The sequence below is a fragment of the Artemia franciscana genome, chromosome 4, assembly GCF_032884065.1.
Source record: "Artemia franciscana chromosome 4, ASM3288406v1, whole genome shotgun sequence".
Lineage (NCBI taxonomy): Eukaryota > Metazoa > Arthropoda > Branchiopoda > Anostraca > Artemiidae > Artemia > Artemia franciscana.
In genome coordinates, this window is record NC_088866.1 from 23363152 (window position 1) to 23377851 (window position 14700).

At 36.7% G+C, this 14700-nt stretch overlaps 2 protein-coding genes and 1 long non-coding RNA gene across 6 annotated transcripts in view; 2 read left to right on the top strand and 1 right to left on the bottom strand.

Moving 5' to 3' along the window:
* The window catches only part of LOC136026170 (RING-type E3 ubiquitin-protein ligase PPIL2-like), a 193602-nt gene that overhangs the window by 122239 nt on the left and 56663 nt on the right, over positions 1-14700 (top strand). The window lies entirely within an intron of this gene.
* The window catches only part of LOC136026168 (uncharacterized), an 89319-nt gene that overhangs the window by 56493 nt on the left and 18126 nt on the right, over positions 1-14700 (top strand). The gene's annotated exons all lie outside the window — the stretch shown is intronic.
* The window catches only part of LOC136026167 (nucleosome assembly protein 1-like 1), a 53480-nt gene that overhangs the window by 30350 nt on the left and 8430 nt on the right, over positions 1-14700 (bottom strand). For both annotated transcript variants that reach the window (XM_065702485.1, XM_065702483.1), the window contains exon 4: positions 4924-5211. In XM_065702485.1, the coding sequence (XP_065558557.1) occupies positions 4924-5211 (288 nt within the window). The remainder of the gene's footprint in view (positions 1-4923; positions 5212-14700) is intronic.

Sequence of the window (14700 nt, forward strand, 5' to 3'; positions counted from 1 at the left end):
CAACACCCCCCAGCTCCTCCAAAGTAAACAGATCCGTTCCCATTATGTCAATCACGTATCTATAACTTGTGCTTATTCTTCTCATCAAGTTTCAGCCCGATCTCCTGATATATCAAGTTTTATTAAGATCCTATCACCCATTCGTAAGATAAAGATACCTCAATTTTCACATTTTTCAATAATTCCGGTTTCCCCCTCCAACTCCCTCCAATATCACCGGATCGGGTTGGGATTTCAAATAAGAGCTCTAAAGCACAAGATCCTTTTAAATATAAAATTTCATTAAGATCTGGTAACTCGTTCTTAAGTTAAAATTCCTCAACTGTTTTTAATTTTTCCGAATCAACGCCCCCCAGCTCCTCCAAAATGAACAGATCCGTTCCCATTATGTCAATCACGTATCTATAACTTGTGCTTATTCTTCTCATCAAGTTTCATCCCGATATCCGATATATCAAGTTTTATTATGATCCTATCACCCATTCGTAAGGTAAAGATACCTCAATCTTCACGTTTTTCAAGAATCACGGTTTCTTCCTACAACTCCTCCCCCCAATATCATCGGATCTGGTCGGGATTTACAATAAGAGCTCTAAAGCACAAGATCCTTCTTAATATCAGATTTCATAAAGGTCTGATCACCAGTTCGTAAGCTACAAACACCTCATTTTTTCTAATTTTTCCGAATTACTCCCTCCCCCCAACTCCACCAAAGAGGGGAGGTCCAGTCCAGGTATGTCAGTCACGTATCTTGGACGTGTTTTTATTCCTCCCACCAAGTTTCATCCTAATCTCTCCGCTTTAAATGTTTTCCAAGATTTCCAGGCCATAGATATTATGATGATATAATTAGATGTATGAAAGAAGCTGAAAAAATTGCGGTTCCCCAGGAACGTATTCGTATAAAAACGCGGAAATCTATATGGGCTGCCGATCCTGAATTAAAGAATTTTAAAAATAAGGCAAAACTTTGGCTTCGAACTTGGGTTGATTGTGGTAGACCTATAACGGGGTCTGTTGCGGATATAAAGCAGAAAACAAAGAATGATTATAAAAAGTGCCTTAAATCTATTCGTTATAAGGGTATGGAATTTCCAGCCTCTAAAATGGATTGGTCAAAATTGATCAATTCTGAGAAGCTGGATAAAATTGATCTTTATAATAGTGATTCGATTTCTAGTTCAACTTGGTATGTTTACTATTCGGGAATTTTTTCCAAAATTAATTTTTTTGTGCAGTCACATTATTCTCGGTTACTTTCTAAAATACTACCGCCTTCACTTAATCAGGGCCATATTATTCCAGTTTCAATAACTGCTGTTGAAAATGCAATTAAGCAATTTAAATCTTCATCCATTGATATTGATGGTATTAGCGTAAATAATATAAATCCAGAGTGTGTTGCTCTTTTATTTGTGTTGCGAGAGCAACACTTTGGTTTTGTCGTGTTTTTTTTTTTTTTTTTTTTTTTTGTTCCTAACACCCCGATTTCAGCTTATCCCTAGAAAGTGGTAAGGGTCTAACCTCTGCGGTTTTTACGGAAAGTGTGGACCTTAGGCCGGATTGATGAATATGACTTTACATTTTGGAAAGCTTCGTAGAACTCTTGCCTGGGGCCAAAAAGGATGGTTTTTGCTTGTCCTTGAGCCAGAGCCTATAGTGTGTGAAGTGAAGAGGAGTTGTATAGCCTATGTCAGAGAGGACTATCTGAAGTTATGCAGCCAAGCTTTCGTTTCATCAAACCATGTTTCTGCTTTCGAGTGGAAAGCTCCGTTCTAGCAGGCAAGCAGGCAGGCAAGCAGGCAGGCAAGCAGGCAGGCAAGCAGGCAGGCAGGCACCAGTTTCAAATTGAAGATGGACTAAAATCTATAAGTGTTAAATATATGCGACAGTTACCCTGCCCCACAGCCAATATATCTTCTTTGAGTGACAAATAGAAAAATTTAGAGAAGCAAAAAAGCGGCATTTTCCCACGGGTCCGAAAGTGCTGCCGTGATTTCGGCTGAGTTTATCATTCGGTTTTTCGCACTTGGGATTGCGGTAGAGAAATGGTATCAGATGTGCCTCTTAAACTTTAAAAGTTCTCTCATTGCTAAAGAAATTAGAGTTTATCCTTTGCTCCTTTCTAAGTGATGACGTTAAAAAAGTTGGCCTACGGCAAAAAAGTCAACTTTTGAACTAAGACAGATAGATATTTTTTTTCGACGGCAGTCGATGGCTTTTGATGAGCTGATTAAAGTATATGTCATCCATTTTTTTGTACAAAAATTCCTTCATGAGATATACCAGTTTGAAAGTTTAAAGGGGTTGACAACTTCAGTAGTAAGGTACACACTGAAACCAAAAATAGGCCGATACCAATTGTGAGACATATAGGGGAGTTGTAAGCAACAGTCGGCTGTTAGCTCATAATCATCCTCGGCAATGAGGGGTTCGCAACTCTTACTAGTTGGTGTACCTATTTTTTGTTTCCGTTGTATTTGATGGTAAGACCAATTTGGTTCCAGTGGTAAGACATGCAGGGGAGTTGTAAGTAATAATCGGCTGTAAGGCTACAATCATCTTTAGCAATGAGGAGTTTGCAACTTTTGCGAGTTGGTGTGCCTAGTATGTATTTTAGCATCCTTACAGATTAACAGCTTCAGCGTTTAGTCGCAGCGAGGAAACAAAACCAAAGTGTTGCTCTCGCAACACTTTACTCGGCGAAGCCGAGCAAAGGTTGCCGCAACACCTCACGTTGCCCATGCAACGTAGATCTAGTTTCATTTGCAGTTGTTGTTCCAAATGTTTTTAACATCTTCTCTGGTTCCGGATAGCTTTCTTTGTGGAGATGTCACCTCAATTCTAAAGCGGGTAGAACTTCCTTCTCAATGTTCATCTTATCGCCCTATAACCACTACGCGTAACTTGAGTGAAATCCTTGAATATGTTTTAATTCCTCATTTAAGTGAAAATATAAATTTCGGATCAAATCAATTTGGGTTTCAAGCTGATATTGGTTGTCAACATGCATACCGTGTTCTTTCTTCCGCCCTTAAGAATAGCATGGCTGAGGGGTCGCCACTTTATATGTGTACTTTGGACCTTTCTAAAGCTTTTGACAATGTAGTTCACAGTCAAGCTTTTTTTCCCCTTTTTAATAATGGTGTAAATCTTTCTGTCATTTTTCTTCTTCGTTTATGGTATGAGAATTCTTTCCTCTGAATTAATAAATCTGGATCTCCGTTAGTCCGTTTATGTCGAGGTGTCCAGCAGGGAGGGGTTTTATCACCTAGTATATTTAAATTGTGCATTTCTGGTATTTTAGATGATATTAGATCAAATTATTTTATTGGACTCTCAGATGTTTCTTATCTTGCTTATGCAGATGACCTTTTACTTTTGTGTAAAAATAAGCAAGGTATTTCGTTTATGGTCTCAAAAGTTTCGCGTCTATTTTCTAATATCGGTCTTTCTCTTAATGTTGAGAAATGTCCATTTCTAGTTTTTAATGATCCGACTTCCTCTAATGCTCCCTTAGCTTGTCGCGGTTTTTCAATACCCTTTGTTTCCGCCTTTCGGTGGTTGGGTATTACTGTTACTAATTCAATTTCTTGCCTGCGGCAGTGCACTGTTCGTGATGTTCAAAAGAAAATTCAAATGGGCTATTCTAAGATAGTTGCTAATCTATCTAATCTAATCTATCTAAAGTATAATAGACGTGCACTTGGTAGACTATATGCTACATTTTGTGATCATTCTGTCCTTTATCTTTCTGATCTTTATCCCCTTCTAAAGAAAAAAGATGTTAGTCAGATTCGGATTTTTTATTTCAGATATTGTAAATTTTTACTTTATCTCTCCCCTTGGTATAGCAATAGGAAGATAATTCGCAAGTTTGATGTCCCTGATATAAGTGCGAAGTTGGCCCTCATGCATGGCAGGTTGTCAGAATCAGCTTTTTATCGTTTATCGCCTCATCATCCTTTGGACCGGATTCAGACGAGATCCGTTCCAATTACGTCCGTCACGTATCTTAGACTCGTTTTATTCTTCCCACAAGTTTCATCCTAGTCTCTCCACTTTAAGTGTTTTCGGTTCCCACCAACTCCCTCCCTCTTAATGAATCTGGATCCGGTCCGGATTAAAAGTAAGAGATCTGAGTTACAAGATCCTTCTAAATATCAATTTTCATTAAGATCCGATCACTCCTTCATAAGTAAAAAATACCTCAGTTTTTTTAAAAATTTCCAGAACTAATCCTCCCCCTGCACAACTCCCCCAAACAGAGCGAATCCGTTCTCCGGTTCTGTCAATCACGTATCTAGGACTTCTGCTTATTTTTGCCACCCAGTTTCGTCCCGATCCCTCCACTCTAAGCGTTTTCCAAGATTTTAGGCGCCCCTACTCCTCCCCCAAATGTCATCAGATCCAGTCGAGATTTAAAATAACAGCTCTGAGATACGATATCCTTCTAAATATCAAATATCATTAAGATACAATTACCCGTTCGTAAGTTAAAAATACCACATTTTTTCAATTTTTTTCCGATTTAACTGTCCCCCACTCCCCTCCATATGGTCGAATTGGGGAATCGCTAATTTCTAATTTAATCTGATCTGGTTCCTGATACGCCTGTAAAATTTCATCGTCGTAGTTTACCTGGAAGTGCCTAAAGTACCAAAACCGGGACGGAAAGACCGACAGACAGACCAAAACACAAACAGACAGAATTTGCGATCGGTATATGTCATTTGGTAGATCCCAAGTTCCATAAAAACTAGGAGCTAAATTTACCTACCCGAAAGCAGCACGTTAAACTATACGAAGATTAAACTATACGAGGAAATTAATCTTATTCGCTAAAACACCTACTTGATTCAAAGAAAGATATAAATGCACTGCTGTGAGGACATTTATGCAGCCCAAAAGCAAACTACTTACCTGACATTTGAGAATATCTGGACTTTCAAAATCAAATGCTTCCTTTTCGTTTACATTATAATTCATATGGTATATTTTCGTTAAAATTGAATCCATGAAATATTCATTTGGGCAGAAATGGAACTTCATAGAGTTTACACTATAATTCATATGGTAAATTTTCGTTAAAACTGAATCCGTGAAATATTCATTTGGCGAGAAATGGAACTTCAAAGTAAATCCCATTGGACAGCTAGTAAGGTCGACAGTAATATCAGTCAAGTGACGCAGAATAGGCTCATCATGCTCCTAAAAAACAGATACATTGAAGAGAAGGACAAAAAAAAAATCCAAAATAACTAATTAGGAAAAATAATGTAGCTCGTCGTAAATACACCGATTTACCTATTCAGACGTTAAAAAATTGCTATTACTAGTTTTGATTGTAATGTACCAGTCATCTTTCAATCCACCAGCAAATCAAACATCTACCAATAGGTGTATACTTTGAACTATGTCGTAGTTTCTTCATACAGTGATTGCGTTCGTAATTTGAATCACCGATTTTATTATTTTACAAATTCCTTATATATCATAATATAGACCTTTTACTAGCTCTTGCTACTTCGAATTTCCTTGTTGCTGACTCTGTAGCTCCTTTGATCATGTAAATAATTTTCTTTATGCACTTGAGCGTAGAGAATGCGTGTCAACATTATTTGCATGAATGAAGGCAAAGTAGCTTAAAAATCTGATGACCCAAACAAGGTCCAGTGAAGCAAAATTCACTGGACCTTCATACTGGAAATTCAAAGGAAAATCAGAGGCTTAATGCCGGTCGGGATTTAAAATAAGAGCTCTGAGACACGAGGCGCTTCTAAATATCAATTTCATTAACATCTGATCACCCATTTGTAAATTAAAACACCTCATTTTTTCAATTTTTCCTCTCCCTCCAGCTCTCCAGACAGTCAAATCGGGGAAACGACTGTCATCAAGTCAATTTGTGCAGGTCCCTGACACGCCAACCAATTTTCATCATCCTAGCACGTCCAGAAGCACCGAACTCGCCAAAAGCACTAGAAATCTCCCACAACTCCCCCAAAGAGAGCGGATCCGTTTTAAGTATATCAATCACGTATCTAGAACTTGTGCTTATTCCTCCCATCAAGTTTCATCCCGATCTCTCCACTCTAAACGTTTTCCAAGATATCCGGCTTCCAAGATTTCTGTTCTCCAATCCAGCCCTTTATGTCCCCGGATCCAATTCGAATTGAAAATGGAACATCTGACACAAAAGATCTTTCTATATATCAAGTTTCATTAACATCCGATCACCCATTCGTAAGATATGATACCTCAATTTTCACGCTTTCCAAGATTTCTTTCCCCCCCTCCAAATCCCCCTAACGTCGCCAGATCTGATCGGAATTTCAAAAAGAGCTCTGAAGCACAATATCCTTCTAAATATCAAATTTCATTTAGATCTCATCACCCGTTCTTAAGTTACAAATACTGTTTCTTATTTTTCCGAATTACCCCCCCCCCCCTCTTACTCCCCCAAAGAGAGCGGATATGGTTCAGTTATGTCAGTGACTCAGTGACGTATCTTAAACTTGTGCTTATTCTTCCCACCAAGTTTCATCCTTATCTGTTAACCCTAAGAGTTTTCCAAGATTTCCGGTCCCCCCCCCCTAACTTCCCACAATGATACTGGATCTGTCGGGATATAAAGTAAGAGATCTGAGTTACGAGCTTCTTCTAAATATGAAATTTCATTAAGATACAATCATTCCTTCATTAGTTTAAAATAACCCATTTTTTCTAATTTTTCAGAATTACCCCCCCTCCCAACTCCCCCAAAAAGAGCATATCCCTCCCTGTTATTTCAATTACGTATCTAGGACTTGTACTTATTTTTCCCACCAAGTTTCATCCCGATCTCTCCACCTATGCGTTTTTCAAGATTTTACGTTTCCCCCTCCAACTCTCCTCAGTGTCACTGGATCCGGTCAGAATTTAAAATAAGAGTTCTGAGACATCATATCCTTTTAATTATAAAATTTCATTAAGATCCGATCACCCGTTCACAAGGTAAAAATGTCTTATTTTTCCTAATTTTTCCCAATTAACCGCCCCCCCCCCCACATGGTTTAATCGGGGAAACGACAATTTCTTATTTAACCTGGTCTGTTCCCTGATACACATGCCAAATTTCATCGTCCTACAGTTTATGAAAGTGCCTAAACTAGCAAAACCGGGACCGACAGACAGACAGACCGACCGACAGAATTTGCGATCGCTAAATGTCACTTAGTGAATACTAAATGCCATAAAAAAAGGGGGTTTACCTCCCAGAACATAGGGATCAGGTAAAGTCTCGACTCTACGAAAGCTACATCCTACCCAATTCTCTACGAATATAATAAATTTACCTACTTTATGGCTTGGGTACAAAAATGACATTTCTTCTTCCGTGACTCCTTGATAATTTTGTACTTCTTTTCCAATAAGTTAAAAAAATTCCAAAAAACAAGTTTTTTAAAAGAAAAGTAAAGGCTATATTAAACTTTGGATCAGAAGAAAAAGACACCTACAATAACTCAAACTCAAAATGACCAGATATTACTATTAAAGAATAGATGAAACCTGAAACGAACAGAAATTAAATAAACAATCATAGCAAAAAACATACAACAGGTATTAATTAGAGGGTCGTTACCGCTTCCGTTGTTGGCTATAACAGAAATAGTAAAAACGGCAATTAAAATACAGAACAGAAATAGGGAAGAAAACGGAATTCTGTTTCTTTTTTCCATTTTTTTCCCAAAAGACTACTAATATAAATGAATAAATTATTCTTAAAAAGAGAAATATATAAATTGAATATGCAAATCAAGCTAAAACCGAACAAAAATTCATTTTAAGCTTGCTATTGCTATAGAAAATGAAACCCAAAACGAACAAAAATTAATTAAACAATCATACAATAGGTACTGATACAAATAAATCTCAAAACCAGTGAAACTTAAATTGTATACGCAAATCAAACTTGAAACGAACAAAAACCACTACAAACAACGGTTTTGCCTCATTCTCTGACTGTAAAAGTCTTAAACCTACTTCGTCATTGGCGATTTACTGGTGCTTTTAATGTGTCTCAAATAGTATTGGAAAGTACAAACAAAATCAAACTGAATGTTTGATATAATGATATTTATTGTTGAAAGATCACCAGTTCAAGATTTTATTTCATTTTCAATGCTGTAATAACTGAAAAAGAAAGCATTTCAAGAATAATTCGTTGTCATTAAAGCACCAAAAGACGCAGTAGGCTTTAGACTTTTATAGTTAAGGAAGGAGGCAGAAGCAAACTCATGTTTCTAGTGAAGCTATATTAGTCTTGAACAGTCTCAGCAAGAAATAATAAAATCAAACCGAATATTTGATATATATTGATTTCTATATTCAATATGTGTTTTATATAGTATATTTTATATATATTCTATATATTGAATTTCAATGTTGTAATAAGTACAAAAGAAAATATTTGTAATATAATTTGTTTTCAGTACGGCTTTACATTTCTAAAGTAAGAGAAGGAGGCAAAATCGTAACTCTTAATTGTAGTGATCTTTGTTCGTTCTAGGCTAGATTTGCATATTCAATTTAACTTTATTCTTTTAAGATTTCTAGTTTATTATAGGTTTCTATTTTTTCTGATCAAAAGTTTTTCTGGGTAGAGAGGAGGGGGGTTGGGGTCCGACCTTGAGAGGGCCAGGGATCAGCTCCCGTGATATTTTGAATATCAAGCTTGCTTCTTTTCTCTTTTTTTGGAGGGGAGGGAGGTCGGGCCATATAGAGAAGGTAAGGCGTCTTTTCCGTGAGGCTTTGGAATAGGATGGAGCTTATAAATATTGGAGCGGGTGTTAGACTTATTTAATCACACATCAATCCCTCACATAAGAACCTTACATGCAACCAGGATACAACAAATCCCCTAGTCTCTATGGGGTTGTGTTGACCCTGTAGTTTTGTTACCTGATGTATTTTAACAAAACAATTATTTAAAAATTCACTATGATGGATTTTGAGTAAAAGGGCGGAAGTTTCCCTCCAGTCATTTTTGATTCTCAAAAAGGAAACAAGAACTTTAAATTTCCAATAGAACGAGTCCCGACGAAGCTATCCAACAATTCCATCCCCAAAAAAACCTAATATGCCTCGGGGCATAATCTGTAACACTTGCCCCCGGGTTTTGGCTGGTTATGTAAACCTCTGAGTTTGTGTTACATGAACTTTGGTCTTTTTTCGACAAAAAAAAAAAAAAAAAAGAATTCCAATCAGAGCATTTGGAGAAAAGACAATAGGTGCGGGGAGGGGTGCTAGTTACAATCAGATACTTTTGAAACTCAAAAAAGTGAACTAGTACTTTTGATTGCTATTCATTTGAGTCCTCACGGAAGTTTACCTTCTCCATAAAACCTTATATACCCCCGGCCATAAGTTACAACCCTTCCTTCCGGCTCTGGAAGGGGGTTTTATGTTAACCCTGATTATTTTTTATTAATCATTGAACTACTCCAAACAAAAAAGTTATCTTGAAATTTAGATTACATACGTCTAGAAAAAAGAGGTTGTGTGAGGGGGGGGGGTTGGTTGGTTAGATTCCCTTCGACCACTTTTGACTCCTAAAACCGCAACTAGAACTTTCAATTACTAATCAGTGAGCCACCTCCAAAGTTAATACGGCCACTACTTACATAAAAACGTTATACGCCCCCGCTGCATAACTTACAACACTTGCCCCCTGGGTCTGAGGGGCTCTGTCAACACCAGAGTTTTGTTGTTTTATCTTCAAACCGTTTTGAACAAAATGTCCATTTCAAAATTTCGACCACGATATCTTTGTTTTCTGATCGTTGGACTATTCCCAACTAAATGGATACATCAAACTTTTGATCATATTCGTTTACGACCGCCCCTTATCCCTCTTGACTCTAAAAAAAGGCTCTATAAATTCCAAACAACTCCTTTGAGGTTCATGGGGCTATTATCCCTGGAAATTGTTGCATGATCTTTGGTCTATATCGAAAAAAATAGCTAGATCAAAAATTCAATTGAAAGCATTTGGGGAAAAGAATGTAGGGCGGGGGGGGGGGGAGGCTACTTGCCATCGGATCACTTATGACTCTTAAAAAGAATTATAATTTTCAATTTTTAATCATTTGAGTCCCCTCCGAGGTCTATACAACCACTTCTTCCTTAAAGTTTAAACGCCCCAGGAAATACGTTACAACCCTTCCCCCGAGCTCTGGGGGGTTATGTTGACCCTGAAATTTTTGTTATGTGATCGTTAGGCTATTTCAAACAAACTCGCAATCTCAAAATTTTGATCAAATGCATTGTTTTCAATTAAATGGGCACCTCTGACGTTTATGCGGCCAACAATTACATAAAACCTTATATTCCCCCAGGAAATAACTTAAAAACACTGGCCCCCGAGCTCTGAAGGTTTGTGTTGACCCTGTATTTTTTATATCTAATGTTTGAAGTATTTTTAACAAAATGACTATCTTAAAATTTATATTGAGTGGGTTTGGTGGAGAAAGCATTAGAGGGGGGGGGGTGCAGTTGCTCTCTAATCTCTTTTGACTCTTAAAAAGTAAACTAAACTTAAATTCCAATCAAGTGAGGCCTCTGTGAAATTTATACGAGACCCCTTCCATATGAACCTTGTATGCCCCTAGACAATAACTTACAACACCTACCCCTGGGCCCTGGAGGGTTTTGTCGACACTGAAGTCTTTGTTATGTGATCTTTGAACTATTTTAACAAATGACGATGAATGTTTATTATAAGATACTTTTGAGAAAAAAAAACTTGCGAGAGGGGGGGCTAGTTGCTTTCCACTCACTTTTGACTCTTAAAAAAGGCATTAGAACTTCCAATTTCCAATCGAATGAGCACCCTACGATTTTAAACATCCCTGCATATAAAGTGGGAAACTAAATAAATAAAAAATAAAACATTGGAGCCGTACGGCCTTTACTATAGGCAACGCTATAGCGTTGTATCTGATCAATCCATTCCCACCAAATCAATTTCTGAAAAGAAAACCTATCTGTAACCAGGATATCGAATTTCCTTTAATAAAACTAATATTTTTTTTTTTCATAAAATTTCATTTTATGTGGATAAAGCGACTATGATGTCAAGCTGTCCCCTAACCACTAATAAAAAAAAATTATCACAACAAAAAGGAAAGTTTCGTATTATTTTCTCTAGATGACACCATAACATAATATAAGTCTCTTTTTCCATTAACTAAAAGTGCCAATTAGGTTCTTAAACATAATGCTTTAAATTAAATAAAAAATTTATTTACTTAATTTATTTATTTATTAATTATTATAATCAAATTTTCTTTAATAAAACTAATTTTTTTCATAAAATTACATTTATGTGGATAAAGCGACTATGATGTCAACCTTTCGACTAACCACTAATAAAAAAATAATAATAAATTATCACAACAAAAAGGAGAGAGTTTCGTATGATTTTTCTCTAGAATGACATCATAACATGATATATGTCTCTTTTTCCATTAATTAAAAGTGCCAATTAGGTTCCTACTAAATGCTTTAAATTAAATAAAAAATGTATTTATTTAATTTTATTTATTTATTAATTATTATTTTTAAATAAATTTATTATTACCCAGCCCAGACCTACTTCAGATCTTGAATTAATTTACATTGGCTCATATGGCACTTGTGACGAGCGAGAAGAGCTAAGAGCAAAGAGATCATATGGTATGACGCTCTAACAAAATCTATGAACCAATAGGTTGATTTAAAAAGGAAAATAAGAGGCTGAATGCCGGTAAAGATTTAAAATAAGAGCTCTGAGTCACGATGTCCTTCTAAATATCAAAATTCATTAAGATCCGATCACCCACTCGTAAGTTATAAATACCTAATTTTTACTAATTTGTCCTCTCCCTTTAGCCCCCCAGATGGTCGAATCCGAGAAAACGACTTTATCAAGTCAAATTTGTGCAGCTCCCTGACAAGTCTTCCAATTTTCATCGTCCTATCATGTCCAGAAGCACCAAACTCGCCAAATCACTGAACCCCTCTCCCCAAATCCCCAGAGAGCGAATCCAGTACTATTCTGTCAATCACGTATCAAGGACATTTGTTTATTCTATCCACCAAGCTTCATCCAAATTCCTCTACTCCAAGTGTTTTTCCAAGATTTCCCCCTCCAGCTCCCCCCAATGTAAAAGATCTAGTCGGGATTTGAAATAAGACAAAAAAGACAAAAACAAATTCTTTTCTAATTTTTCAGAATTACTCCCCCCCCCCCAACTATTCCAAAGAAAAAGGATCGGTTCCGATTACGTCAATCATGTATCTGGGACTTGTGCTTATTTTTCCCATAAAGTTTCATCCCGGTCCCTCCACTCTAAGTGTTTTCCAAGATTTTAGGTTTCCCCCCTCCAACTCCCCCAAAGGCCATCAGATCCGGTCGGGATTTCAAATAAGAGCTGTGAGACACAATATCATTCCAAATATCAAATTTCATTAAGATCCCATCACCTGCTCATAAGTTAAAAATACTTCATTTTTTCTATTTTTTCCGAATTAACCGGACCCCCACTCCCCTCCCAGATGGTCAAATCGGGGAAACGACTATTTCTAATTTAATCTGATCCGGTCCCTGATACGCTTGCCAAATTTCATCGTCCTAGCTTACCTGGAAGTGCCTAAAGTAGCAAAACCGGGACCAACTGAAAGACCGACAGAATTTGCGATTACTATATGTCACTTGGTTAATACCAAGTGTCATAAAAAGAGAAAAGCTTATAAGATACTCTTCTCTTAGTATAAAACTTACTCATACGAAGATGTGCCCAATTTATTGCCAGATAGTTGTACAATAGGTGGAAAAAAAGGAAAGAAACATTGTTAAATGTTTCCTTATTAAACGTAAAATACTAGACATAATCGATAATACCCAATATTTCCCAATAAAGCCAATCCACAGTTGAGGTAAATTCAACGATAATGAAAATATTTCAAGCTTTTCCCCCCTCTTTGATGAAATAATGCCAATTTTTTCTGTTAAAAGAATTTCTGGACTTCATGTTTTCTTACACAAATTTTTACTAAGCACCTTTACCTTTTTTATACCTGTAATCTTAAGGTTGGCAAATTCTTACCGCAAACTTGACAGGAAATTGGTATAATACACATCCCTTCCATTAGATTAGGTATAGGTCAAAAGGAGGAAAATTGCATGGCGACCTGGTAATTAGTACCCCCTTTTATCTCAACAAGTTCCTGGCAACCAGACGTAAAATTATTGGCTCAAGTTTGGTCTGAAGCTACATATGCTGTAAGTGTGTTGCCAATAAATAATTTTCAATTATCTGTTAATTTAAGAAACCATTTTCTTATTTATCTATTAATTTTCTGTTAATTTCCAATTATATCTATTAAGAGAGGACAAAAGAAAAGATATTCATCTTCAATACAGCTCAATTAACAAACAAAACAGTCACGATAATTAGCTTCTTCTCCATAATTAATTTCTTCTCAATTTGACAGCCGCGCCTAGACACCAGACATTCGAAAGAAGATATACAGAAGGAAATATTTCACTTTTTTCAAGAAGTTTCTCGACGACGAATAAACAGAGTGACTGGACCATGATATGAGCATCACGATTAAGCCGTACGAAAAATCAGGGAAAAACTAACAAAATATGAAGAAGTAATGAAAGACTAGAATACCAGACAAAGTGCATTTTCGATGTCCATTTGTTCTTTTTCATTTTTCACAAGAAAAAAGCTTGAACATTTGATTTTCAAACAGTTCGTGGTAACGAACTGTAGTAAGGAGCGACCCGGCTCAATAGTAACCAAAACTCTAAAAAATGGAATTTTGATACCAATAGCTACATCAAAAGAATCGCATTTTAATGCTGGTTTTAAATATATAAGTTTCATCAAGTTTAGTCTTACTCATCAAAAGTTACGAGCCTGAGAAAATTTGCGTTATTTTAGAAAATAGGGGGAAACGCCCCCTAAAAGTCATAGAATCTTAACGAAAATCACACCATCAGATTCAGCGTATCAGAGAACCCTACTGTAGAAGTTTCGAGCTCCTATCTACAAAAATGTGGAATTTTGCATTTTTTTTGCCAGAAGGCAGATCACGGATGCGTGTTTATTTGTTTTTTTGTTGTTTTTTTTTTTGTTTTTTTTCCCCAGGGGTGATCGTATCGACCCAGTTGTCCTAGAATGTTGCAAGAGGGCTCATTCTAACGGAAATGAAAAGTTCTAGTGCCCTTTTTAAGTGACCAAAAAAATTGGAGGGCACCTAGGCCCCCTCCCACGCTAATTATTTTCCCAAAGTCAACGGATCAAAATTCTGAGATAGCCATTTTATTCAACGTAGTCGAAAAACCTTATAACTATGTCTTTGGGGACGACTTACTCCCCCACAGTCCCCGTGGGAGGGGCAACAAGTTACAAACTTTGACCTGTGCTTACATATAGTAATGGTTATTGGGAAGTATACAGGCGTTTTCAGGAGGATTTTTTTGGTTTTGGGGAGGGGTTGAGAAGAGGGGGATATGCTGGGGGAACTTTCCTTCGAGAATTTGTAATGGGAGAAGAACATTTCCACGAGGGGAGAGCAGGATTTACTAGCATTATTTAAAAAAAAAAAACAATTAAAAAATAAAAGTGAAAAAGCTTTTTCAGCTGGAAGTAAGGAACAGCAATA